The sequence below is a fragment of the Carcharhinus amblyrhynchos genome, chromosome 17 (genome assembly GCF_965287045.1).
Source record: "Carcharhinus amblyrhynchos chromosome 17, sCarAmb.v2.hapA, whole genome shotgun sequence".
Classification (NCBI taxonomy): domain Eukaryota; kingdom Metazoa; phylum Chordata; class Chondrichthyes; order Carcharhiniformes; family Carcharhinidae; genus Carcharhinus; species Carcharhinus amblyrhynchos.
In genome coordinates, this window is record NC_137340.1 from 25,559,221 (window position 1) to 25,584,808 (window position 25,588).

The 25,588-nt window shown below is 39.7% G+C and overlaps 1 protein-coding gene across 2 annotated transcripts in view; it reads right to left on the minus strand.

The window, feature by feature from the left end:
• Positions 1-25,588, minus strand: part of dock1 (dedicator of cytokinesis 1) — a 589,776-nt gene that overhangs the window by 130,196 nt on the left and 433,992 nt on the right. For both annotated transcript variants that reach the window (XM_080205635.1, XM_080205634.1), the window contains exons 31-32: positions 23,203-23,303; positions 9,091-9,149 (exon numbers count right to left, since the gene is read on the minus strand). In XM_080205635.1, coding sequence (XP_080061761.1) covers positions 9,091-9,149; positions 23,203-23,303 — 160 coding nt within the window. The remainder of the gene's footprint in view (positions 1-9,090; positions 9,150-23,202; positions 23,304-25,588) is intronic.

The window sequence follows — 25,588 nt, forward strand, 5'->3', positions numbered from 1 at the left end:
GACTTGAATTCAGGAACAAGAGTGTCTTACTGCAGCTGCACAGAGCCTTGGTGAGGCCACATTTGTTCTACTGTGTGTAATTTTGGTCTCCTTATCTAAGGAAGGATATACTTGCCGTAAAGGAGGGCAATGAAGGTTCATCAGACTCATTCCTGGGATGGCAAGATTTTCACATGAGGACAGATTGAGTTGGCTGGGCCTGTGTTCACTAGAATTTAGAAGAATGAGAGGGGGTCTAATTGAAATGTATAAAATTCTGACAATGCTGGACAGATTGGATGCAGGGATGTTGTTTCTTCTGGCTAGGGGGAATTTAGAAAATGGGTCCACAGTCATGGGATACAGGGTAGGTCATTTAGGATTGAGAGGAGGAAAAACATTCTCATTCAGAGGGTGATCTCTTGAGGAATTATCTACCACAGAAAGCTGCGCAGGCCAAGTCACTGAATATATTTAAGAAAGAAATTAATTTCTAGACTTTAAAGATGTCAAGGAGTATGGGGAGTCAGCTGAAGCATGGTGTTGAGACAGATGATCAGCCATGATCATACTGAATGGCAGAGCAAGCTCAAAGGGCTGAATGGCCCAATTCCTGCACCTATTTTCTATGCTTCCAAGATCTGCCCCACGTGTGGCAGAAGCTGTGGATCAAGCACTAGACTATCTCAGAGCCCATCAATCTGGAGAGGAAGCAAGTCATCTTTGATTAGCAGTCTCAGAAAGATACTTTAGTAAGTACTTTATTGGCTGTAAAATGCTGTAAGAAGTCTTGTAAATATAAGTTTTTCTTTCATGGATGATATCAATGAGGTCACTGGAAGAAACGCCACCAACCCTGTTTGGCTGATAATTCCTTTCCACAGGGAAAGATAATGACTATCATCTGCTTGACATATGCGACTTGGGAGAATGTGGCTACACAGAAGTTATGGTGTTGTAGGAAGAGCTGCCCTGTTGCCTGCAGGTCATTCTGTAGAAGGTGGTAGAACTATTTGACAGCCAATCTTCAAAATTTGAGGTACAAAAAGATAAATGTTGTCTGACATGACCAGACATGTATAGAAGAGGGTAGGCAATGTAGATCCTGAGCAAAGTAGACAGAACATTTCAGTTGTCGTTACACCTGCATTTGATGGTCCTTGGCAAAAATTCTCTCCTGATGTTCAGCATGTTTGGAATCTGAATTGGAAGCTAAGATTCAGCACTTCAAATAGGATTATTTAAATGGTTGAAGCAACCAAGAACAGCAAAAGGGAAGTATTGGCCAAAATCTCAAAACAACCATACTTCCAAAACAACTGATACGTGGAGGAAAATGCAGTTGAATTTTCCCAGATATATAAAAGAAACATTGTTTCCTAATATTTAAGTGTTTGTCTATATGTCAGAAATGTGCTTGAGCAGGCTGGGCCGAAGAATATGTACCCATTTTAAATGAGTGAGCAACATGTCACGGGCAGACCCTAGCTGGCATCATATTTGAATAATGATCTGATGTGAAAAGGCACACACACCATTTTCTGTAAAGCATGATCAGAAATCAAAAGCACTGTAATTGGATGCATGTGATTGCACACACCAAATTTCATGATTCCACTAGAATCCAGTATGGTCCTTGTTCAGCTTTGCCGAATCAAAGCCTTGAATTAATTCCATCTGAAGGTTATTGGGGATTAAAAAAAGATTCACACTCACAGAAATACCTGCTACCTTGTGTGATTTGCAACTGGAAGATATGCAGAATAATCCCTTAGTAAAATCAATTTATTTTATATAAAAGGATAAATGGATGATTAAGATGCATTAAAGGTTGTAGTGGCACATAAAGATGTGATAAATATCTTCAGAAGGTCATGCCTTCCATTTTGCTAGATGTGTCTCTTCTGTGTAATGTGAAATAATCACAGTTGAATGATGGATTGTGGGGCTGGTTTAGCAACCTGAAATTTCACCAGATTGTCCTTGAGAACTGGGATCTGTTCATCTTAGAGATTTTGGTTGCCACTGTAAACCACCTCAAGGAGATGAGAAAGAATGTATTGACACAAATTGGGGGCTGGGGTGGAGAAAGCATAACAATAAAAATTATAAGAGGTCTGATGGCCCAAATGGTCTTTAATTCCTTATTTCATTTTCTGTTTGTGGTTTAAATTACTTTAGAGATGACAATTTTTACACTAAGGAGTTATTTCAGGTAACATTCTCCTTATTTGTTTTTGAAAGTGTAATCTTGGTAATATTGGTCAAAATCTTCCCATCTCCAGATTGATGGAGACCAGACATACAACTGAAGATATGTGTCCGAACCCTGCTGCAGTCCTGATGAAATGATAGATTACAACTTAATACAACATCTGGGTAACTACATAAAATGACCCCTACAGTCATGCACGTTGGACCCCTTGCTGAGTAACTCCTAACCTGAGCACCCTCTCAACCTGGTCAGCCACTTCCCTGACCATCTGACTAACTCCTGATGCATCCCCCGCTCCCAACTACCTCCACCATGATTATCTCTCCCAACCACCCAAATACCTCTCTGACAAGACCAGACTACAGCCGGGACCACTCCCTGATCTCATGTGACCATCTCCCAACCTGATCTACAGCTACACCACCAGACACAACCCACGGCGTGCTGTATTTCTGGAGAAGCTGGGCTTGGAAGGTTAAAGGAGAAATGTGAAGCAGCATTAAACTGCTGGAATTATCACACAGAGCAGCAATCAGATGATGATTGCTGTTCCTTGGAAGATCCAGGCCAATACATTGCTTAAAAACAGATTCAAACTAAGGAAATTCTTCACACTTTTTTACTAATTTCAATGTTACCAGGAAAAAAAAGATCAGAAGAAAGCCTGCTGGCATCCCCTTCAATCAACAGCTTTCGAAAAATAACTAATGAGCAATGCATGCCAAATTCTATTGCAGAACATTTGTTTCAAATGTTGAGAAATGCTTTAAGAGAGTGCTATTAACAAGCTTTTGTAGTTCAGAGTGTTAAATCTTATTTGCACTGGGTGACAATATATAGTTAGCATTTCACAATCATACAAGTCATCAGCATTCACAGGCCATCAAAAATTTGCATGATCAAATTTTCCTCACAATTTTTTTATGGAATGAATATCCCATCTTTTAAAACCATAACATCGCAAATCAAAATATACAAAAATACACAGAAAATGACGAACTATCAAAGTTTTTTTTACATTTCTGAAATAAACACTATAACTTACATAGGAATATTAGATATGGGAAATACCAGCAGGAAAGGGTTATTCAATCCCTTGAGTCGATTCCTCCATTCAACCACATCACGACTGACTTTTTAATATAATTCTTCATGGGAAGTGGCTGACTAGGCCAGCACTTATGCCTGTCATTCATTGCCCTTGAGAAGGCAGTGGTCTGCTGGCCTTTGGAATCGCTGCTGTCAATGTGTTGCAGGAACACCCACAGTGCTGTTAGGGAGGAAGTTTCAGGATTTTGACCTAGCAACAGGGAAGGAATGGTGATATAGTTCCAACTCAGGATGGTGTGTGCCTTGGAGTGGAACTTGCAGGTGATGTTATTCCCATGCATCTGTTTCCCTTGTCCTTCTAAATAGTTGAGGATGCAGACTTGGAGGTGGCAGCCTTGGTGAGTTGCTGCTCATCAAATGGTACACACTGCTGCCACTGTGCATTGGTGGCGAAAGGAGTAAAAATTTAAGGTATTAGATAGGGTGCCAATTAGGTGGACTGTTTCGTGCTGAACTTCTTGAGTTCTGTTGGAGCTGCACTCATCCAGGCAACTGGAAAGTATTCCAACATATTCCTGACATGCCTTGTAGATGGTGGACAGGCTTGGGGGATTCAGGAGATGAGTTACTCTCCACACAATTCCCTGCTCTCTGAAAAACTCTTGTAGCCATGGCATTTATAAGGTTGGTCGAGTTCAGTTTCTGGTCAATACTAACCCCAAGGATGTTCATAGTGAGGGTTTCTGCAATTGTAATACCATTGAATGTCAAGGGAGATAGGTCGATTTTCTCTTGGTGAAGATAATCATCGCCTGGCACTTGTGCAGTACGAATGTTACTTGCCACTTATTAGTCCACTCCTGAATATTGTGCAGGTTTTGTTGCACATGAACAGGCTGCTTCAGCATCTGAGTCATTGCAAATAGTGCAGAATATTGCGCAAATATCTGTGACCATCCCCACTTCTTACTTTATGATAGACGAAAGATCATTGATAAAACAGCTTAAGATTGCTGGTCATAGGATACTACGCTGAGAAATTCCTGCAGTGATGTCTTGGGACTGAGATGAACGACCTGCAATAACTACATTTGTACTGTTTGACCAGTGCAGAGGTTTCTCCCTGATTCCCACTGACTTCAGTTTTGCTAGGGTTCCTTGATGGCACACTCAGTCAAATACTACCTTAACGTCAAGGGCAGTCACTTTAATCTCACCTCAAGTTTGGATCAAGACTATAGTGAGGCCAGGAGCTGAGTAGTCCTGGCAGAACCCAAACTGGGCATCAGTGAGCAGATTATTGCTAAGTACTGCTTGGTAGCACAATCGAAAACACTTTTCATCACTGATCTTCTATGTCAATGTCATCTGCACGCACTAGTCCCATATTCCTAATTCTCTTATATCTATAAATGTATTGATCTTTGCCTTGAACATTCTCAACGGCAGTATCTGCGGCACTTGTTTATAAGTTGGGGGGCTGAAGTAGATATGAGAGTGATTTCCACTTGGGGAAGGGGCAGCTGGCCACATATGACCTCATGCTGTTCAGCTTATTACATATGCATGCATGAGAAACAAAATTAATCTTCCAGCAAGGTGGGCAGGAAGTTGCTGTCCCTGTCGGCATTGAAAATCCTGGTGCAATATTTAAAGGGCAACCCAACAGCAATTCATCCACTGCAAACCAGGAGTACCAGCCCGGCTGTCGTTCAACGGAGTGAACTACTGCTAATAACAGGACATTGGAGAGCAATGTGTGGCCTCATAATTCAGTAAAGCCTCTCTAACCTTTCTCTTCCAGGCCATCCAGGAAAACCAGGTGATGTGGCTTTTCAGGAATGGCCGCAGGAGGACCTCCCTTCTGACCACAGTAGCCTGGACAGATGGTGCATGTGTGACGTGCTTACCCCCTTGAACAAGCCCCAGTTGAGTCTATCTTCCTTCCCAGATCAACCTCTTAAATAGTTGTGGATTGAATGGCTTCCTTCCCTTGACAACTCGTAACATGCCTTGGACAGTTTGGCTTCCTTCCCTGGACACTTTCCTAACATGATCTGGACAGTCTAGTTTCCTTTCTTAGACATTCTTCCACCTTAGGCCTGCCTGCCTCCCCTGTCCAGCCTTTGTGCAATTTGGAGTAATGGCACTCGATTTCGATCAAGGGGTTGAAATTCCTGAGTGGCCAAAGCAGCAGCTACTTGCTTCAAAGTCCAGGCAGATGTCTACCTTGACCGACGCACATCATTTATATGCAGTCATAAATATGACATTCTAATTTCTTGCTAACAGAGAACTTCACTTGGAGGAGGCACTTATGACGAGCTAGCCTTTTAATGGGCATGCATGACATACAAATGCAAGCAGAAGGACTTCCCGACACTTTTCACTAGGAAGTTCGATCTGCCTTTAAAATCTCGAGAACTTAATTGCAAAATTCATCCTGCCACTGGGGAAGTGATTTTTGGTGTCCCATCAAATCAAATATCCCTGCCCACCAAACCTCTTGCTGCTAGCAGGCCCGGAAGATCCTGGCCAACAAGTGGGCCTGCACAGCCCTCTGGGGTAGAGAATCCCAAAGTTTCACTACCCGCTGAGTGAAAACATTTCTCATTTTCTCAGTCCTAAATGACCTGTCCCTTATTCTGAGACTGTCTGCTTGGTACTAAATCTCCTCCACCTTGAGAAATATCCTTCCTGCATCTATCTTTCAACCTGTAAGAAATTCCCAAGTTTCACCCCAGTATGAAAATCACAACAACAGGCAGCCATTTTTAATTTTGGCTTTGCAGAGCCAGGAATTCTCCTATCTCTGTGCATCTGACCTGGCAGTAAAAGTATTGGCTAAAGTGTTTGTTTAGTTTCACTGCCATTTCCTTATTCCACATTATAAATATTCCTGTGCCAGCCTATATTTGTCTTCACTAATCCTTTCCTTTTTACATTCTTATAGAAGCCTTTACAATCCATTTTTATGTTTCTCACCAGTCTACTGTCATATTCTATTTTCTCCATTCTTTATCTATTTCTTTGTTGAATTCTAAAATTCTCAGGCATATTATTTCTTTTGCAACTCTATAAGCCTATTCTTTTAATCTAATACAATCTTCTCTTTTTAAGATCTTTTCTTGTTAACTCAACGAATAAATAGTGAAGATCTGAACATGCAGAAACAAGTGGACAATAATCCCGATGTGAAATAACTTTGCTGAGAGCAGGTGAACTCTTCCCTGAGACAGGACTCTGGGATTAGTGCAGTTGAACAGGGATGAGCTGGAGCTGAAGTCTCCCCGGGCCAGCTTCAGGGTTCCGGGTTTTCGACTGAAGACAAACACTGGCCTCGCACAGACACTGATCCTCAGACACAGCTGTTCCCTTCCAGGCTCATTTTAGGATGCTACCTTCAGTCTGGAAGATGTTTTATTTTTTCCTCCTGTTCTGCCTTGGCTTCTTCCAGCTCTCATCTGAAAAACCCCTTTGGTGATGGGAGCAGGTTTGGCCCAAACATGGAGATCTACCCCTTTTTCTTGCTCGTTTCCTCTTCACAACAATGTTTCCTCATGTCTCGCCAACTCATCCAGAACATCTGGCCTCCACTCCACATGGACTGGGCTGGATTCTCAGCTAGTCTTGCTGAATGTTGGCCAGAATTTCTCATGTGCCGGTGATCGGTGATGGAGCAGGGCCATTATGGTCACTCAGCTGCCATTAGTTCCAAGCATTAAAGAGCAATCGATAAAATAAATCTATAGCTATCTACTTTAAATCTCATACAAACTTTTGAACAAATAACCCTCTGCTCAAGCTGCAGACTGTGAATCAATCACCTGCCAAAGTGCTTTTGTGTGGGCATGTTGTAAAGCAAAAAACAAAATGGACCAATTACAGAGAGCATAATTCTTTTCCAACATTTTTTCTTATTTGGCATATTTTACGCTTGAAAATATTATGCGAAAGTTGATTGGATAAATGCGAGGGCATACTGCAAAAGCAAAGGACAAAATTTTGTGGCATACCAGGACAGTTGTCATGGCTCACCAGTACGGCCCATCGGTAGAAAACCATGGTCCTACACTTTGCAAGTGTATGAACTGCGCTTTTGTAAAGATTTGGTTGGTTTATTTTTCTATATTTTAAAAATTGGTATATTTTGCTCACGGCTACACTGTTCATTTCTCGCTGTTATGCAAAGATGAAATTTCAGCCAAAGGAAGTATGTCACTGAAGCATTAAACCACCTTCAGGATTGTTCACTGTAAATTTGACGCATTATTTTATAAAAAGAATATGCAATGCAATGTATTTTTCTGCTGGGACCATGGAACTCTCAAAGGGAAATCTTCCATCAGATCTGCATGGTCTAGCTTTGAACCTTGGCAGACAAAGAACAGGCTACTGCACTATCTTGATAATGTCTGAAATAGCTCCTGATAATACCTCATTTTTCTACCACATATCCTATATCATGCTGAACATATACCTCCCATCATCAAAACTGCTTTCTCCCAGATGAATTGCAACTTATCTCCACTCTTGCATCATTTTCACTGTGCTCAAAGCTTTGTCTATGCCTTCTTACCACTAAGAACTAGATCAAAGTCTTCTCATACTTGGAGATAATTTCGTGCGCACATCAGAATTATTTTTGAGGGGGAGCAATAATGTAATATTTTATGCTATATTGATGTGATTTCTGGCTATAATGACATTTAGTTTATTGAAGCATACTTCTGAGTGTCATTGTATATTATACCGATGTTCTAAATAAAAAGTGATCTTACTGATATTCTCCAAACCTGAGGATTTGTGGTGTCAAGTTTTTCCACTTATTTTTCATCTGGTTGTAATGGTTAAAAACAGAACCAGAAAAAAGTTCTTAAAGTTCTTAAAGTAAATTAAAAGTGGTTTAATGATCCTTAACTAAAATCATTAGAGGAGAAACATACTGACAATTAAAATGATAGACAATAAGAATAAAATGGTTTTTGTTGATGTCGCTTCTGATTGGAGTATTCTTGCCTTGGTATTACAAGTTTGCACAGAACCGTAAAAACTGCATTATTCTTTAGTTATTTGTTTATGGGGTGTGGCCGTTATGACAAGGCCAGCATTTATTACCCCTAACTACCCACAGGAAAGGGTGATGAGTCACCTCCTTGAAAAGCTGTCGTCCATTGCAGAAGTTTTGAAACAATTGATTGACTTGCTAGGCCATTTCAGAGTAAAGAGTCATCCACATTACCAGGTTGGAGTTACATATAGACTACACCAGATAAAGAAAGCAAGTTTGCTTTGTTAAACGACATTAATTACCAGTTCAGTTTTTATGACAATACAACTATTTTATGGCCACATTATTGACTCTAGCCAGATTTATTTTTAAATGACTGAATTTAAATGCCTCAACTGCTGTGGTGAAATTTGAACTCGCGTCTCAGGAATGTATATTAGTCTAGGTCTTGTATAACTATTCCAATAATATAACTGCTATGTTACTATAGATATTTTTGGATGTGGATCTTTTTAAAGAATTGAGGCATTTTCAAGCTGTCCTGGCTAATATTTATTCCTCAACTAACAACAAAATTGATTAACAGATCACTTATCTCACTGCTATTCACCAGACCTTGTCTCTAAAATCATTAACTTTTAGAAGGACATGTGAAGCACTATAAATATGAAGCTTTTTTTCTGTTTATTTTGTGCACTCCAAATTAATATCCATTTTAAACAATGGCCATGTTAATTGCAATCCTGACAAGGACAGTGAGTTAAACTGAAAGTATACTAATTTCCTTGCATCAAAAAGCATTAATGTTACATATTTTTTCAAAGGTACAACTTACCAAGGTTATACCACATGTCCCTGATCTCAAATCCTATTTGTCTCCTCATGTCACCGTACCTGAGAAAAAAACATTAGTGCAAATTTACTTTGATACCCTGAATATTGCACTTGTTTGAATACAGAACCAATTGTTTCTGAGGAATAAAATCTGGCAGCTGAAACATACATAGGAAGATCCCATACGAAAGGACCCTGTTGACACTCAGATCAAACAGCATCTGTTTTAAAAAAGCAGTTCAAAGGGATGGGAAAAGGAAAACAAAATACAAAATGGGGTTCCAACATTCCATTTCTTTTGTTTGTTTTTATATGCTGCTCACCTGCAATATCTTACAGTTCTGAAAAAAGGATAAGGGGCTTTGACTAGAAATGTTAGCGCCGGTCTCAGATGCTGACTGACCTGCTGAATGTTTCCAGCAGTTTGTCTTTGACTGAAACTTCAACACCTGTTACAGGAGGATGTCCTTTTATTTAAAATTACCATTGTTTGAATAAATTTGCCTGCCAAACAGAAGTGTTTAGAATTTGGGGAACAGAACGTGGGAAGAGATACAATGGACTAGACTCTCTCCTCTAACACCTGGGGTGGAATTTTCCTGTCCCACCTGCTACAGAAATCGTAGCATGCAGGACACAGACCATATGAAGGTCCATCGCCCTCAGCAGGACTTTCTGGTCTTTGGGCGAATATGGACAGGAAATCCCACCCTTGATCTCCAATCCGTTAAACTGATATGATATAAAATCTTCTTGGTTCACTTAAATTAATTTCACTTTGAATCTTATTGCAAGTAGTCTCCATGTAGTTCCCACTAGCCATCATAGGCATGAGAAATATATCCAATAGCACACCAGTTCACTAACAGGCAGTTTTTAAGGTTTAGGGTGCAGGGGTAAAGTAAGAAGAATTTAACTTTGCACTCATTATATCTGGTGAAGGAATACTTGATTCCCATAATGTGTTAAGTGAAAAGTGATCCAATTCCTAGGTCCAATATCCATCACCATGATAAGCACGACATAAATAAATAGTAAGAAAAAAACTGGGAATTAATTTTTGAAGATAACTGTTTATTTGACTGATATGATTCCAAATAACAAGCCTTTGCATGAGTTTTGAATCTTTATGAATTTTGTTTGATGTTAAGTTCTGAATTTTAACTAACCAACAGTTAATACCAGTCTCCTTTATTCACATATATTCAAATAAATTCCGATTATCTAAATACTCTTTTATAAGGTACTTACTTCTTCAGAGAATAGCAATCATAAAAATATAAAACACAATTTAACTACTAAAACACGTACAGAGGTTTCGAAGTGATGTTCAAATATTGATTCAGCTTTCATCTCAGCCCCAATTAACTGAGGTAATTTTCATAGTTATATACTTAATTAATATAAAAATCATAAAATGTTTTGATTGCGTTATTAGTATGCATTAAAATGTGTTTAATAAAGCAATCTCCAGGAAGTTCAAAGTCTTAGTGACAAAACCACTGTTGCCAATTACTTGATTCACTGACTCATAATTTTTCCAAATTCCAGGTTTGCTTCTCATTTGTCTGAGGGCAGCACAGCCTTACGCTTCTCAGTAACGTTATACATGCATCATAAAGCACAAGGTGTGTTGCAAGCTCACCTGAGAAAGTAATCTTTACATTTCTAAGAAACAGAAACAATTTTTCGGTCCACTCTTTACTATCAATATTCTCTTTTCTCTACATGCTTTGGAATGTGCACACATGCATATGTACCTTCTTCTACACAACAGCAATTCAAGTTTGTCTTGCAACTGCAGTGTATTTTACACAGCTTTGTTAAAATGTTGTATTGCTAGGTACAAATATAACTGTGACAGTACATTCAAGTGCCAAACAATATTCTAAATATCGTAGGGCCAATTGGCATCTGCCCTGGCATTGTACAGGAGCAGCACATTGTACAAGTCCAGGACCAAAACTGTCACCATTTCCTATTCATGGGCATCTCTGGTTCAGGCTGATCTCTTGGCTAAAAATTTAATGAGCAATTTGGGCTGGAAACACCTCATCCCATCTCTTTTTGCATACTAAAGCTAGCCTACGTCAACTGTAGGCACATCTCTATCACCCCCCAAGACTGCCCTGGAAATCTCATGGAAAAGTAAAAATAGCAAAGATCACTGAAGTTGGTCTCTGTCCCTCGATGTTCACAATTCCATCCAGGAAATGGATAAATCCTAGATACAAGGCTTAGAGAAATCATCTCAACTCTACTGCAACATAATTTGATTTACAGTGTTACACAAAACTTCACATTCATGTTACAGTAATTGGCAGTCAAATGTCTATTCCTAACCACATTTGGTGAATAATAGAGGAAAAATGTACAAGAGAAAGCTGCGAAAACAAATCAAGATTGAATGAAGGTGACACATGGTTCAATATGCCCTTGAGATGTTCTGAGGAATAGCCGTACACTGGCAAAGGGGAAAACATCATGAAGAAAAATAACTCATGGCAATCAAACTACACTGTGTAATTCATACTTTCATAAGCAAAGATTTTAAGCCTCCTGGAGTTGGACATACTGGCTGTGAAACATCAATTATTAGCATAAATTGCTACAGTAACTAAAGTATAAAATCATAAAATATTCACTTTCACATACTAACCTGTTGTCAAAACACAAAGTCTTACGCTATCCTATGCAGCATATTAAAGATATAGGTTATATAAAAAAATTGCCTTGCCCTCCTACTTTGCTATATTTTCTACATAAAACATTTAAAAGAATGTTTGCATAAATACAAAGCAAGCCAGCTTTACTTATTACTAAAGTGCAGCATAAAGTGGCCAGTTCTTCAAAAACTCTCAAACGTGGTATAATGTCTGTGATAGACACCTTTGAGACGCTTTAAAGTACTGACCTTTGCATATATCACTACAATGGAATTCAAAACTGATACTAAACATCAGGTAGTATTATTTTGTTTCCTGAGGTGCAGTGGATATCTATATTTATCAGGCAATTCATTATCATTTATTCAATACTTCTCATGCTAGAAAGCAATATTTTTATGTTTTTATTTCTACCATGAAATAGCATTTCTTTGTTACTCACTCTCCTGGAAGCGCAGGAACTTGCTAAGACACAGCTCTAGACGTTCCAACATTTTTCGAGGATCTCATTGCACCCATTTTAAAAAAAAGATAAACTGCAGACCTTGTAGATATATTGGTTTTGTTCCTATGGATTGGAAGGTAGCAAATGTAACCCCACTATTCCAAAAGTAGGAAGAGAGAAAATGGGGAACCAAAGGTCAGATTGCCTGACATTAGTGGTGAGGAAAATATTAGAATCAATTATTAGGTATGTGTTAACAGTTGTTGTCATCCTTTCATCTGTTTAAGATGATGAACATGCAGCAAATCCACTGGGGATGGGGTAGCTTTAAATATTGAAAGCTGATGGCTGAAGAGACCGATCTGTGAAAAGCAGGTTCTGCCACAAGTGCTGCAGGTGAAATGACTGTTGTTGTGGATTATTTTTTCCCGTGTTAGTGCCTGTCACCTAGCTATTTCAGCCACTGATTACCGTTACGTGCAGCCCCACAGGTGGTGTCACCATTTTTCTTCGTTATCAGCTAGTATCTCGCAGGTGTGAAACTTGATGTTCGAGGTCTTCATGTCATGCTTCCCATCTAAACTGACGAAGTTTTAAGCAGAGTCTCACTCCATGTTCTGTAGTACCAGGAACCACCCAGCCTCCCTGGCTGCTTTGTGCCAGTGGGAGGCTCAGTGGTGAGCACTGTTGCCTCACAGTGCCAAGGATCCAGGTTCAATTCCAGCCTTGGGTGACTGTGTGGAGTTTACACATTCTCCTCGTTTCTGCGTGGGTTTCCTCCAGGTGCTCCGGTCCCTTCCCACAGTCCAAAGATGTGCAGGTTAGGTTGACTAATCATGCTAAATTGTCCCTTTGTGTCCCAAGATGAATAGATTAGGGGAATTAGTGGGATAAATACGTGGGGAGACGGAGATAAGGCTTGGGTAAGATGCTGTGTTGGAGAGTTGGTGCAGACTCAATGGGCCAAATGGCCTCCTTCTGCACTGTAGGGATTCTATGGTTCCCTTTCATGTTTCGAGCAATTGTAAGAGAGCCCTGCTTTTTACTAATGTGCCACAGACCATTTTTATGGGGGCTGGGTATGGCCCATCTGCCATATTCAGGAGAGTCTCACTCACTGACTTAATACCTGGGAGTCATGCCCAGACACCTCAAATTAAATAAAATGTTAAAACGGCTTGGACCTTACATCAACGAACTGGAGTGAGCTCAAAGTTTATTCCACTGACTTCACAGTTGCTGCTGTCCTAAGCTAAAATTAGCACAAGAATGCCAGTACATGCTTGACTATTAACACACCATATATAATGCATTTTGACAGTTAAACTAACTAGGCCTCTTCTTTTACTTAATAGGAAAATAGGTTTTAAGATGTAACACACTTTAATCAAAAGACACAAAGTTCAGTCGATTTATATAGCAATTGATTTGACTGGACAGGAAACTATGCAAGTTGATTTAATAGATTTCATGTCTGTTGACTTAAATTTTTGTATATATGTTGACAGCTGTCTTCTTATGCTATTTTTGTTCTGCAATGAACCACTGTACTCTTCATTCATTTTGGCACACAGATGATGTCTCATTAAGCTCGGAAGAATATCTGTTTTCCTTGTCTGACAACTTCTGATAGATTAATAATGGATTCAGTTATAGTACAAATCCACAAGGCATTAACCCTTCTCAGCTGCCATCTTTAATGTCTATGAAAGTACTGCACCACTAAGGATAACTTGCTGTAATTTGTAACTGATCCTCATTACAAAAAATAATTTTATCTTTTAAATAACCCTAATTTGATCCTCAAAATTTGTCTTCTCAACTTTTTGGCTACAGGTGCTGTACAGAGATTAAAATTCTCAGTTTTTTGCTACTTTTGTTTAGAAATGAAGTTAATGTAGGAAAGATATTTTCAATAAAAGCTAATCTGTTTCCAGAAGTTAAACATAATGACATTAATGTGCAATTTCAATCCTGCCAATTTTTCAGTATGTCAATGATGTTTTGGGTACTCTATGTTCCTTCCAGTAAGTGAAGTAGATAAAAGTGAGGAGTGTTTGTTGTTATTTTGCAAAACGTTTAAACTAACTTTAACATAATTTTGCAATGATGGATATAAGAAAGTTTAAAGCGTCTGACACAAAAAATATCCTTTAACTTTCCCAAAGCCTAGTAGTTAAAGGCACTACACACACTATTGTGGTATAAAGCCCTGAGCAACAGGAGGCCTGAGATTTGGTTTCTAGTTCATACAATGTAGAATGGGACTACGAGGAGAATTACAGGAGGGAAAGAACACATTACATTGGAAAGTGATAGGGGAAAGGATTTTGAGAGTAGATCTGGAAAGAAATTAAGCAAGAGGCATAAGAAGGGGCTGAAAATTGGGGCTTCAATGGAAAGTTGTTTGGAGACAGTTGCTAATGTATTTAAGATATATTATTTAATCGATACATCAGACTTTGATAATGCTGGCTATTGCAATTGTAAGTTTTTACTTTTTGGTCCAACTATTGCAATTGTAGACATTGTCATTTGAGTGAAGATGTTTCTTATTTTTTCATTTGCAAGATATGGGTATTGGCTATCCTCAATTTAAGAAGGTGATACTGAGCATCTTCTTGAACTGCTGGAGTACCTGTGCTGTAGGTACATGTGGATTACTGTTTGGCAGGGAGCTCTAGGATTTTGTTCCAGCAATGAACAGCTCCAAGCCAGTATGGTATGTCACTTGGAGAAATTGCAGGCTGCAGGGTTTCCTGTGCCTATTGCCCATCTTCTAAGCGGTAGAGATCATGAGTATTTTGATAGGTGCTGTCAATGAACCAGGTCAAGTTACTACAGTACATTTTGAAAATGGTACACAATGCAAACACATTGCACCAATGAAGGTTTACGTGGGAGATGGAGTTCTGATCAAGTGACCTTATTTGTCTAGGATGGACATTTTTTGTATTATTGGAGCAGTCAAGTGGACAATATTCAATCACACTATTGACCAGTGCCTTGCAGATGTTGGAAAAGCTTTAGGGACTTAAGGGGGATTCCTTTGCTGCAGAATACTCTGCTTCTGATCTCTTCTTACAGCCGCAGTATCTGGCTGGTCCAATTATGTTTCCGGTCAATGATAACCCCAGTGATGTTAATTGGGATTTAATGATAGTAATGCCCATTGAATGTCAAAGGGATGTGATTAGACTCTTCCTTATTAGAAATCAAAGTTTATAAATTAGTGTCACAAGTAGGTTTACATTAAACTGCAATGAAGTTACTGTGAAAATCTCCTAGTTGCCACACTCCAGCACTGTTTGGGTACGGTGAGGGAGAATTTAGCATGGCCAATGCACCTAAACCAGCATGTTTTTCCGACTGTGGGTGGAAACCAGGGCTGGGGAGGAGGGATGATCTTTCTCTGCACCATAGCTATGACTGTAACATTACATTCTGCACCCTCTCCTTTCCTTGTCTATCTCTGGTAAGCTTTCTCTATATAGCACAAAAGAAACAATACTTTTCACTGTGTACTAATACATGTGACAATAATGAATCAAATCAAAATCAGTCCAAAGATGTGCAGATTATGTTGACTGGCCGTGCTAAAAATTGCCCCTTAGTGTGAGGGGGATTAGGAGGATAAATACATGGGGTTACGGGAATACGGCATGGGTGGGATTGTTGTCAGTGCAGACTCAAAGGGTTGAATGGCCTTCTTCTATACCCTAGGGATTCTATGGTTCTATGAAATCAAATTAAAAACAACGGAGAGTGTCCTTGCTGTGAAGATGGGATTTCACTCAAGGTTATTTTTACAATGTTGTCATGAACAGATGCTTCTGTGACAGATAGATTGGTGAGAATAAGTTCAAGCAGATTTTGCCCAGTCTGGCAGTTATGTCCTTTGTGACTTGGCCAGCTTGATTACTAGTGGTGTTATCAAGATGTTGAAATTGCCCACCTAGAGAACATTTTGTGCTCTCGCTACCATAAGTGCTTCTTCCAAATGGTGTTCAACGTGGAAGAGTACTGATTTATCAATCGAGGGAGGACCATAAATGGTAAAGAGAAGGTACCTTGCCACTGTCAGAAGTTAATTAAATAAAGTCCAATGAGGTCAAACCTTGCAGCTAAGTTTCACTGAATTTTCAAAGGTATGCAGACTCAGCTTTGACAGGTTGAAGCTAGGGGACTCCTTCCATTGCTTTGTATAAAACAAGGATAGACTGATAGGTTAGTAATTGGGTGGAATAAAAACAAAAAGCTTTGGAAAAACTCAGCAGGATTTGCAACTTCTGTGGCGAGTTTGAGTCCAATATGACTCATAGAAGTAGAAGCAGGAGCAGGCGTTTCGGCCCTTCGAACCTACTCTGCCATTCATTTTGATCATGGCTGATCATCGAATTCAATGTCCTGATCACTTCTTCCCCCACCCCCCCCAATATCCTTTGACTCCTTCAGCCCCAAGGGCTATACCTAATTTCTTCTTGAAATCAGAAAATGTTTTTGCCTCAACTACTTTCTGTGGTAGCGAATTCCATACATTCACCACCCTCTGGGGAAAGAAATTTATCTTCACCTCACTCTAAAAGTTCTACCCTTTATACTCAAACCATGACCCTTAGTTCTGGATTCCTCCATCACTGGGATCATTCTGAAACCACTCTGTCTAACACTTTTAAAATTTTATAAATTTCTATGAGATTCCCTCTCACTCTTCTAAACTCCAGCGAATATAATCCTAACTGAGTTTGTCCCTCCTTATATGACAGACCTGCCATCCCAGGAATCAGATAATGACACCAAAACTGGACATAATACTCCAGGTGTGGCCTCACCAATGCCCTATACAATTGCAGCAAAACATCCCTATCTCAATATTCAAATCCTCTCGCTATGAAGGCCAACATCCCATTTGCCTTCTTTACTGCTTGCTGTACTGCGCACTTACTTTCAGTGACTGACTTTCCTCAGTATTTAACTTGAATCATACTGGACTCAAAATGCTAACTTTGGGCCTGATTCTCCCATCACAACTTGCAATTTTTCTGGCAGGTCCAGTCAGGAGAATCGCGTCGTCAGTCGTTTTTTGGTATTGCCAGGAATGCATGCGCATCTCCCAGAGACAGAGAACAGTCGCAGTCCAGACCACGCTGGAAACTGGTGGGAAGACAGGTAAGTCATTCGAATCTTTTTTTTACTGTAGTTTCAATATGTTTTGTATGTCATTATCGGGAACTTGCCGTTCCCCATAGAATCTCCCAACTCGCCAGGGGTACTTCATTCCAGTGGATTTAGAATAACTCCCCATGTTTGGGGAACTAGCGGGAACTGTGTGAGAGCCATGATCGGGGGGGGGGGAGGGGGGGGGGGGGAATGTTGGTGTAGTGTACTGGAGGGGCAGCACTGCAGGGGTCCTAGGCTGGCCAACAATCCAGCTGGCCAGCAAACAGGGAGACTGGCAGATCAGGGCCACTGCGCGTGCGCAGGGTTCCAGAGTTGTCAGTCTTTGACGCAAATAGGCCCCACCCCCTGGGCTTTTAATGAGATTCCCGATTGTGACCTCTGCAGTGCACAGAGTGGGGAGATTCAGGTCTGAAGCTACACTGAAAAAGCAGTTGTGAACTAGAACAGTTTTTGATTTTGATTTGATTCATTATTGTCACATGTATTAACATACAGTGAAAAATATTGTTTCTTGAGTGTTATACAGACAAAACATACCGTTCATAGAGAAGGAAACATGGAAGTTCAGAATGTAGTGTTTCAGTCATAGCTAGGGTCCAGAGAAAGATCAACTTAATGCAAGCTAAGTCCATTCAAAAGTCTGATAGCAGCACGGAACAAACTGCTCTTGAGTCAGTTGGTACATGACCTCAGACTTTTGTGTCGTTTTCCTGGTGGAAGGAGGAGAAAGAGGGAATGTCCGAGGTACATGGGGTCCTTAATTATGCTGGCTGCTTTGCCGAGGCAGTGGAAAGTATAGTCAGAGTCAATGGATGGGAGGCTGGTTTGTATGATGGATTGGGCTACATTTACAACCTTTTGTAGTTCCTTGCCATCTTGGGCCATACCAAGCTGTGATACAACCAGAAAGAATGCTTTCTATGGTACATCTGTAAAAGCTGGTGAGAGTCGTAGCTGACATGCCAAATTTCCTTAGTCTTCTGAGAAGTTAGAGTGTTGGTGGGCTTTCTTAACTATAGTGGTGGCATGGGGGGATCCATGCGAATGTAGGATAATAACTAATTTTAACTAATGGTGTGTTTGTCTAAACAGAGTCAAAGTATTTAACTTTACCTAGGTTTCCCTAGGAATCAGAGTAGTGTTTTCGTTAGGTTAATTTATAGAGACAGATTCATGCGCTAACGGGAGGAGCTAAGCTTTAGAGAAGATACACAGTTTCTCTTTTTTCCCACCAATTCAGCACTTTTGGGAGAATTGCCCCGTTTGTTTCTTTTTCAACAGGTGCTGCCAGACCTGCTGAATTTTTTCAGTAGTTTCTGTTTTTATCTCAGATTTCCAGCATCCATTGTATTTTATTTTTAATTAAGTTCTGATTTAGTTAATTAAGTGGGCCGGATTTGTCCTTTTTATATGGATAGGAAACACCTGGGCAATTTATCAGGTAAATGTGCCAGTGAGTTGTACTGGCACGGCTTGACTAAAGGTGAAGATAATTTTAGAGCATTTATCTTTATTATCACCGTGATGATATTGTGCCTTTAAGAAATGTATTGATATCATGTTTCTTGTAAGGGATATGTTTAAAATTCAACTCTGTGTGTTACTGATTTTGAAGAGGAGTTTTAAGTCTGTAAGTTGAATATTGCTTGAATTGGAACTCATAGGGATGGATTAGCAGTTAAGAATTGTATCTTGTCATGTTTAAGTATTGTTTAATTGATAAAGGTTAAGTTAATTAATTTGCTAAAGTTAAACTTTATTAAATAAAGTTTGTTTCGATTAAAGCTTATAAACAGTGTTCCCACAATTGTTAAACACATTGTTATCAATGCTTATGGTCTGAACTTACACACATAACTAGCTTAGAGTCATAGAGGTTTACAGCATAGAAACAGGCCCTCCAGTCCAACCTGTCCATGCTTTAAGCTAATTCCAATTGCCCGCATTTGGCATCTTGGGTAACACATGGCCTTTGAGTTGTACCCTATCATAAGAACATAAGAAATAGGAGCAGGAGTAGGCCATCTGGCCCCTTGAGCCTGCCCCGCCATTCAATAAGATCATGGCTGATCTGTTGTGGCTCAGTTCCACATTCCCGTCCTCTCCCCATAACCCTTAATCCCCTCTCTTATCAAAAACCCATCAACCTGCGTCTTAAAAACATTTAGCGAGGTAACCTCCACCACTTCAACGGGCAGAGAATTCCAGAGATTCACCACCCTTTGAGTGAAGAAGTTCCCCCTCAACTCCGTTCTAAACCGCCCCCCCCCCTTTATTTTGAGGCTGTGCCCCCTAGTCCTACTGTCCTTTCTGAGCGGGAAGATTCTCTCCACCTCTATCCTATCCATCCCATTCATCATCTTATATGTCTCAATGAGATCTCCCCTCATTCTTCTAAACTCTAACGAGTACAAGCCTAGTTTATTCAGCCTCTCCTCATAGCTCAACCCCCTCAACTCCGGCATCAGCCTAGTAAACTTCCTCTGCACTCCCTCCAAGGCCAAAATATCCTTGCGTAAGTACGGCGCCCAAAACTGCACACAGTACTCCAGCTGCAGCCTTACCAATGCCCTATATAGCCACAGCAAGACCTCCCTACTTTTATATTCAATCCCCCTCGCTATGAAGGCCAGCATCCTGTTCGCCTTCCTGACCACCTGCTGCACCTATCATAAGTTCTCACCTCAGGAAAAATGAAAAAGAACACATGATAAAATTAAAAATGCCAAAACTAAAATGTTTCTTCTCTCCCTCAACAAGTTGTTAAATTTACTTGCAGAGATAGGTGGTGCTTACTGGAGTTCATAGCAAGGCTATGTAGCTAGTTATTGAAACAGAGTCCGCACTTACTGTTTCACATTCATAGCACACACACTGAGACACAAATAATTAGTTTTAGTCCTAAACAATAGCATAATATCTCACTGAACAACAGTTTCTCTTTTATTTTAAAAGTCAGTTCCTGCCTGGTTCTGAACTGAACTAAAAAAAATCAGAACAGTTTGGGACTAAGTTCAAACCAACAGCAAACCAATTACATGATATTTTATGTAGCTTTGCTCAACTTACGGTACAGCTTTGAGTTGCAAAATTAGAGTTTAGCTGTAGTGAAGTTAGCTAATCTACAAAAATATCCCACAATACTTCAGTGACATCAAATATAATTTTATAATGCCACGGACAAGACGTGGGGGTTTAAACTGTCCTGATTTGCCAGTTCTCTACCCATCTGTAAACAGGAAGGTGCTTCTACAAATTCTGATTTCCTCCTTTATAAGTGGCATTGTATTTTCCCCAAGTCTTAATTGAGGTAAGATTCAATAAAAACGGTTAGAGTCATAGAGTCAGAGGAGTTTATAGCATGGAAACAGGCCCTTTGACCCAAATTGTCCATGCCGCCCTTTTTCTTTAAACCTCTAAACTAATCCCAATTGCCCGCATTTAGCCCATATCCCTCTATACCCATCTTATCCATGTAACTATCCAAATGCTTTTTAAAAGACAACATTTGACCCACCTCTACTACTACCTCCGGTTGGTTAATTTATGCTTACACATACACACTCCACAACAAAATACAAGTTAGGGTTGTAGAATCAAAACTCCTAAGGAAAAGTTCCTTCTAAGGTCAGGCTGACTGATCGTAGAATGATCCAGAACAGGACTTCCATGATAGAATAAGGCATGCAGAGGAATTAGGCTGAATTCCTTGGTACCAGTAGGGTGGCAGTTTTGATGATGGCCAAAATTCTTTCTGCTGTCACCTGCTTAAAGAGTGGCAACATAGATTGTCATCAGGAGTTCTGTTCTTGCTGAAGGGCAAAGCAATAACTCCCCGAGTTCAGTTCCACTGGACAATATGATAATCCAGCTTAAGTGATACATGATATCACTACTCTTCAATGTTGGGTAAAAGACGGTTGAAATCTTGAGACCTCTAATTGGAGTCAGGATTCCTTTTATTCTTGGAGACATTAGTTTTGGGTTCACTAAATGAGGCCCTCTTCTTGAGAACATTAAATTAGCACCTTTATTGGACATTAGGATCTGTGAAGGTTTATTTTTGTTCAAAGATGGCTGAAGCAGATCAACTATCTGCTGGCCCATTAAACTGGCTGGGTTGAAATGTTAATACTATGCAAAGGGTGCTACACTCCAGAGATTTGAGATGTTAGCCTTTGTTAACTCAAACTTCTGAAAGACAGCATGTGACCAGTTGGATCCATCTTGTCAGCCCAGCAACTGTCCATTTTGAAAAGCACAAAAAATAACTTTATAAAGTATTCCAGCTGACAAATATTTACCTATTTTCTTTCACATCTCAACTCTATAGAAAGGACATCCTTCCTCATATAAAGACACCAAAACTGCATACAATACTCCAGATGCAGCCTCACCAATGCCCTTTATTATTGCAATACAACATCCCAATTCCTATATTCAAATCGTCTCGCTATGAAGACCTACATACCATTTATTTGCCTTCTTTACTGCCTGCTGTAGCTGTGCACTTGCTTTCAGTGACTAATGCACAAGGACACAAAGGTCTTGCTGAGTAACCATCTCGCTCAATTTATACCCATTCAAGTAATAATCTACCAGCAAGCGGACAATCTCACATTTACCCACAATACACTGCAACTGCCATGCACATATCCACTGACACAGCCTGTCCAAATCACGCTGAAGCATTGCTGCATCCTCCTCATAGCTCACCCAACTTTGTATCATCTGCAAATATGGAGATAATACATTTAGTTCCCTCTTAATATATGATGTGAACTGTTGGGGTTCTAGCACAGATCCCTGTGGTAGCCCACTAGTCACTGCCTGCCAGTCGGAAAAAGACCCATTTTTCCAACTCTTCGCTTATCTCTTAACGACTTTTCTATCCATCTCAAGATGCAACTCACAATCTCATGTGCTTTAACTTTACTCAGTAGTCTATCATGTGAGACGTTGTCAAAAGCCTTTCAAGCAGTCAGAAATCCTTTAGAACTAGAGGTGTGTGGGGTGGCTCAAAATATTTTCCCTATTCCCACGTAACACAGTCAGCAAATTGTAGGGTTTACTTTGCAGTCCTCTGTTCACTGGCACCTCCGTACCTTATGACGTGAATAATTGCAGATTAAGGCTGAACACCAGCTTCCTTGAATTCCCTTTTGTCACTGAGAAAAAACTGCAATAACAGATATGCAAAAGTCCCTCCCATTTCAGTTTTACAGCTCTGGAGGTTCAGGTTTGACCATTATAAGATGACTTGCCATGAGCAGAAACCTGATATAATGATACTAAAGAGAAATAACAGGTCTAGTAAAAAAAACAATTAAGTCCAATTGTGATTTTTTTTTTCGAAATACAGGCCATGTATGTCTGCAATTCAGCTGCACCTTCATCTATAGTAAGGCTCATGATGAACTCCGCAATGTTTGAAGTCTGCTCAAATAGGCACACACGGAAGTCTTGAGACTTTAGGCCTGAGAGCTGAACGTTGGTGGGTGGCAAAATCTAACCAACCGTGGTATTTTAAAAGGGGATACGCATCCCCTAAGGGAAGATTTCTTTTCTTTATAAACTAAACAACTTTATTTTTGTCTTTGACTATTTCCCAATAATGTTTCTCTTGTTTGTTGACATAAGATGGCAATTTCAAGATTTATTAAATGCAAAATATCATGACCGCTCAACGAAGAAAAATACGTACACAGATTGTGATACTAATTGTTCAAATTAGAGAAGCAGTAAACATTTCTTTCCAAGTAGAAGACCAGGCAACATTTTAAGGAATCTGTTTATCATGAAAGTGGAATCATTCACTTACTTGCTGATAATTTTGGCACGTTTTGCACTGGAGAAGTTCTCCAACTGAAGTGATTCTTGAGTGAGAAAAGCAACAGCAAGGTGAAAGTAGTTGTTCCATAACTGTAAATTAGACATCAACAGGAAGTTAGAAACATAAAATCATCAATCAAACCATATGTGGATTGATGACAGATGCTAATTTGTTTGAAGTGCATCACGTTTATATTGGTCAGGATTCTGCGGTATAAATAACAGCAAAGGTATCAGCATTCTTTATTATTAAAGAGTAAATAGGAGAGAAAACTCTGACATCTGCACATGCACAGTCAAACATGGATTCAGGAAATTGCTGATCAAGTTGCCTTGCTCCTCAACAGCTTCGCAGTACTGATATCTGACTTAGAAATTCACTACTGTAATACATGGATAATAATACCCGTTATAGATACCACTAAAATCACCAGAATAGGTTAAGACTTCTCCATTCTAGTGTAAATGGATTTTTAATGGAATTGTGAGTCTTGACTACTACCAAATGACCACTCTGGTACTGAAAATTAACTTTTACAAACATGAGGTTTCATTCCTTCAGATATGAATTATAGTTGGAGATTTAAAAATATTTTATTAATTTTTAAAACCTCTTTCTTTTGTCTCTTTCAAATTCATCTTTTTTCTTGAACCGATTTAGTATTGCATTAAATACTGTAACTTAAACTTCTTGGTTCAAGCAGGCTCTGTATACCTCAGTAAAGATTCCTCAATTTGATTGCATGTCTCATCATACATGTCCCAGTTTTGTTGTACAGGATACCACACTATAATAGATTTCTAATTGCCACAAGAAACTCAATTAAAATCTGTGAGCAAGTGCAATGAAAGGCTTTATTACTGACTGCAAATTATGGCCCAATATTTTAGCATCTTAGAACATAAGAAATAGAAGCAACAGTAGGCCAATGATCATGGCTCTTCTATAACAATACTATTTTCCTGTCCTATACTTCAAATTTCCTACAGGCTAAAAAATCCACCAATCTCAATTCTGAATGTGCTCAACGACTGAACAATTACAGCGCTATGGAATAGAAAATTCTAAAGATTCAGGTCCTTCTTCAGTGAAGAAATTGTTCCTCATCTGTCCAAAATAGCCAACTCCTTACTGTGAAATTTTACACCAGGTTCTACACATTCCTCCTGCTTCTTGTCATCTACCCTGTCAATCGCTTTAAGAATTTTGGATGGAATCTTCCACACCCACCAGCAGTAGGAATCGTAGTGGATAGGGATGTTAAATTTGGTGATGGATGAGGTCCATTTTCTGGGAAATTAGTTTGGAATTTTGTTTTCCAACTTTGATGGTATCTATGTCAGCAACCACCACTAATTTGCATCTCATGAACGCTTATCAAAAGGTAAACACACTGAACTAGGCTCCCCCTTCCAAATTAAGTGCCGATAATTAGAATAGTCTGTTTCCTGACTATATATGAGTAACATGCATCTGGTATGCTTCAGTTCATCAACAATTTTAAGTTACGTAGATGCTTCTTTCCTTTAAGAGCATCGCTGCAATATTTTGCGTGCTGGTATCAGAAGCTGTGCCAAGTATGGACACAGCAGGCAATGTTAAAGGGAGAAGAGGGAGGCAGGGCTAGAAGGGGATGTAGAAGACAGAAGAGAAGGGGAAAAACGGAGGCAGGACTGAGGGGAATGGTTTAAGCAACAGAGTGCAGTAGTGAAACACTGTTCTGGTGCAAAAATTATAGCACTGTCAAGGAGGAGTCAGAGACTGTCTGGAGGGAGGGGTTATTCAGTGGCCTTCAATCCTCTAATCTGTGAACTACAAATTTACAAGCCACTAAGTTATATGTGACAAACATCGTTTTCATATTATTATAGTCCTTAACATTGTCCACATGAAAAGCTAATCCTTCAAATGAACACAAATTCATTAAATGCACAGTCAGACTATGAATTCCATGTCAACTGGCGTTCTGTGGCATAGTAAAAAGTCTGACAACACCAGGTTTTAGTCCAACCTATTTATTTGATAATATACTCACTAGCTTTCGGGGTTACCCCCTTCGTCAGGTGAATGGAGAGTTCTGGCCTCAGACAGAGCATATAAAGCACAGACAGTTTAGAGATTACTGATTAAAATGCGAATCCTTACACCTAACCTGCTGTTCAAGACCTGAAGTGGCTGATAATGTGAGTGGAAGGAGCACTGATCACAGTTTAAAGAGATGTGTATTGTCTCCAGACAGTACAGTAAGTGAGGTTTTGCAAACCCAGGCAAGTCATGGGGGTTACAGATAGTGCGACATGAACCCAAGATCCCTGTTGAGACCGTCATGTCGCACTATCTGTAACCCCCATGACTTGCCTGGGTTTGCAAAACC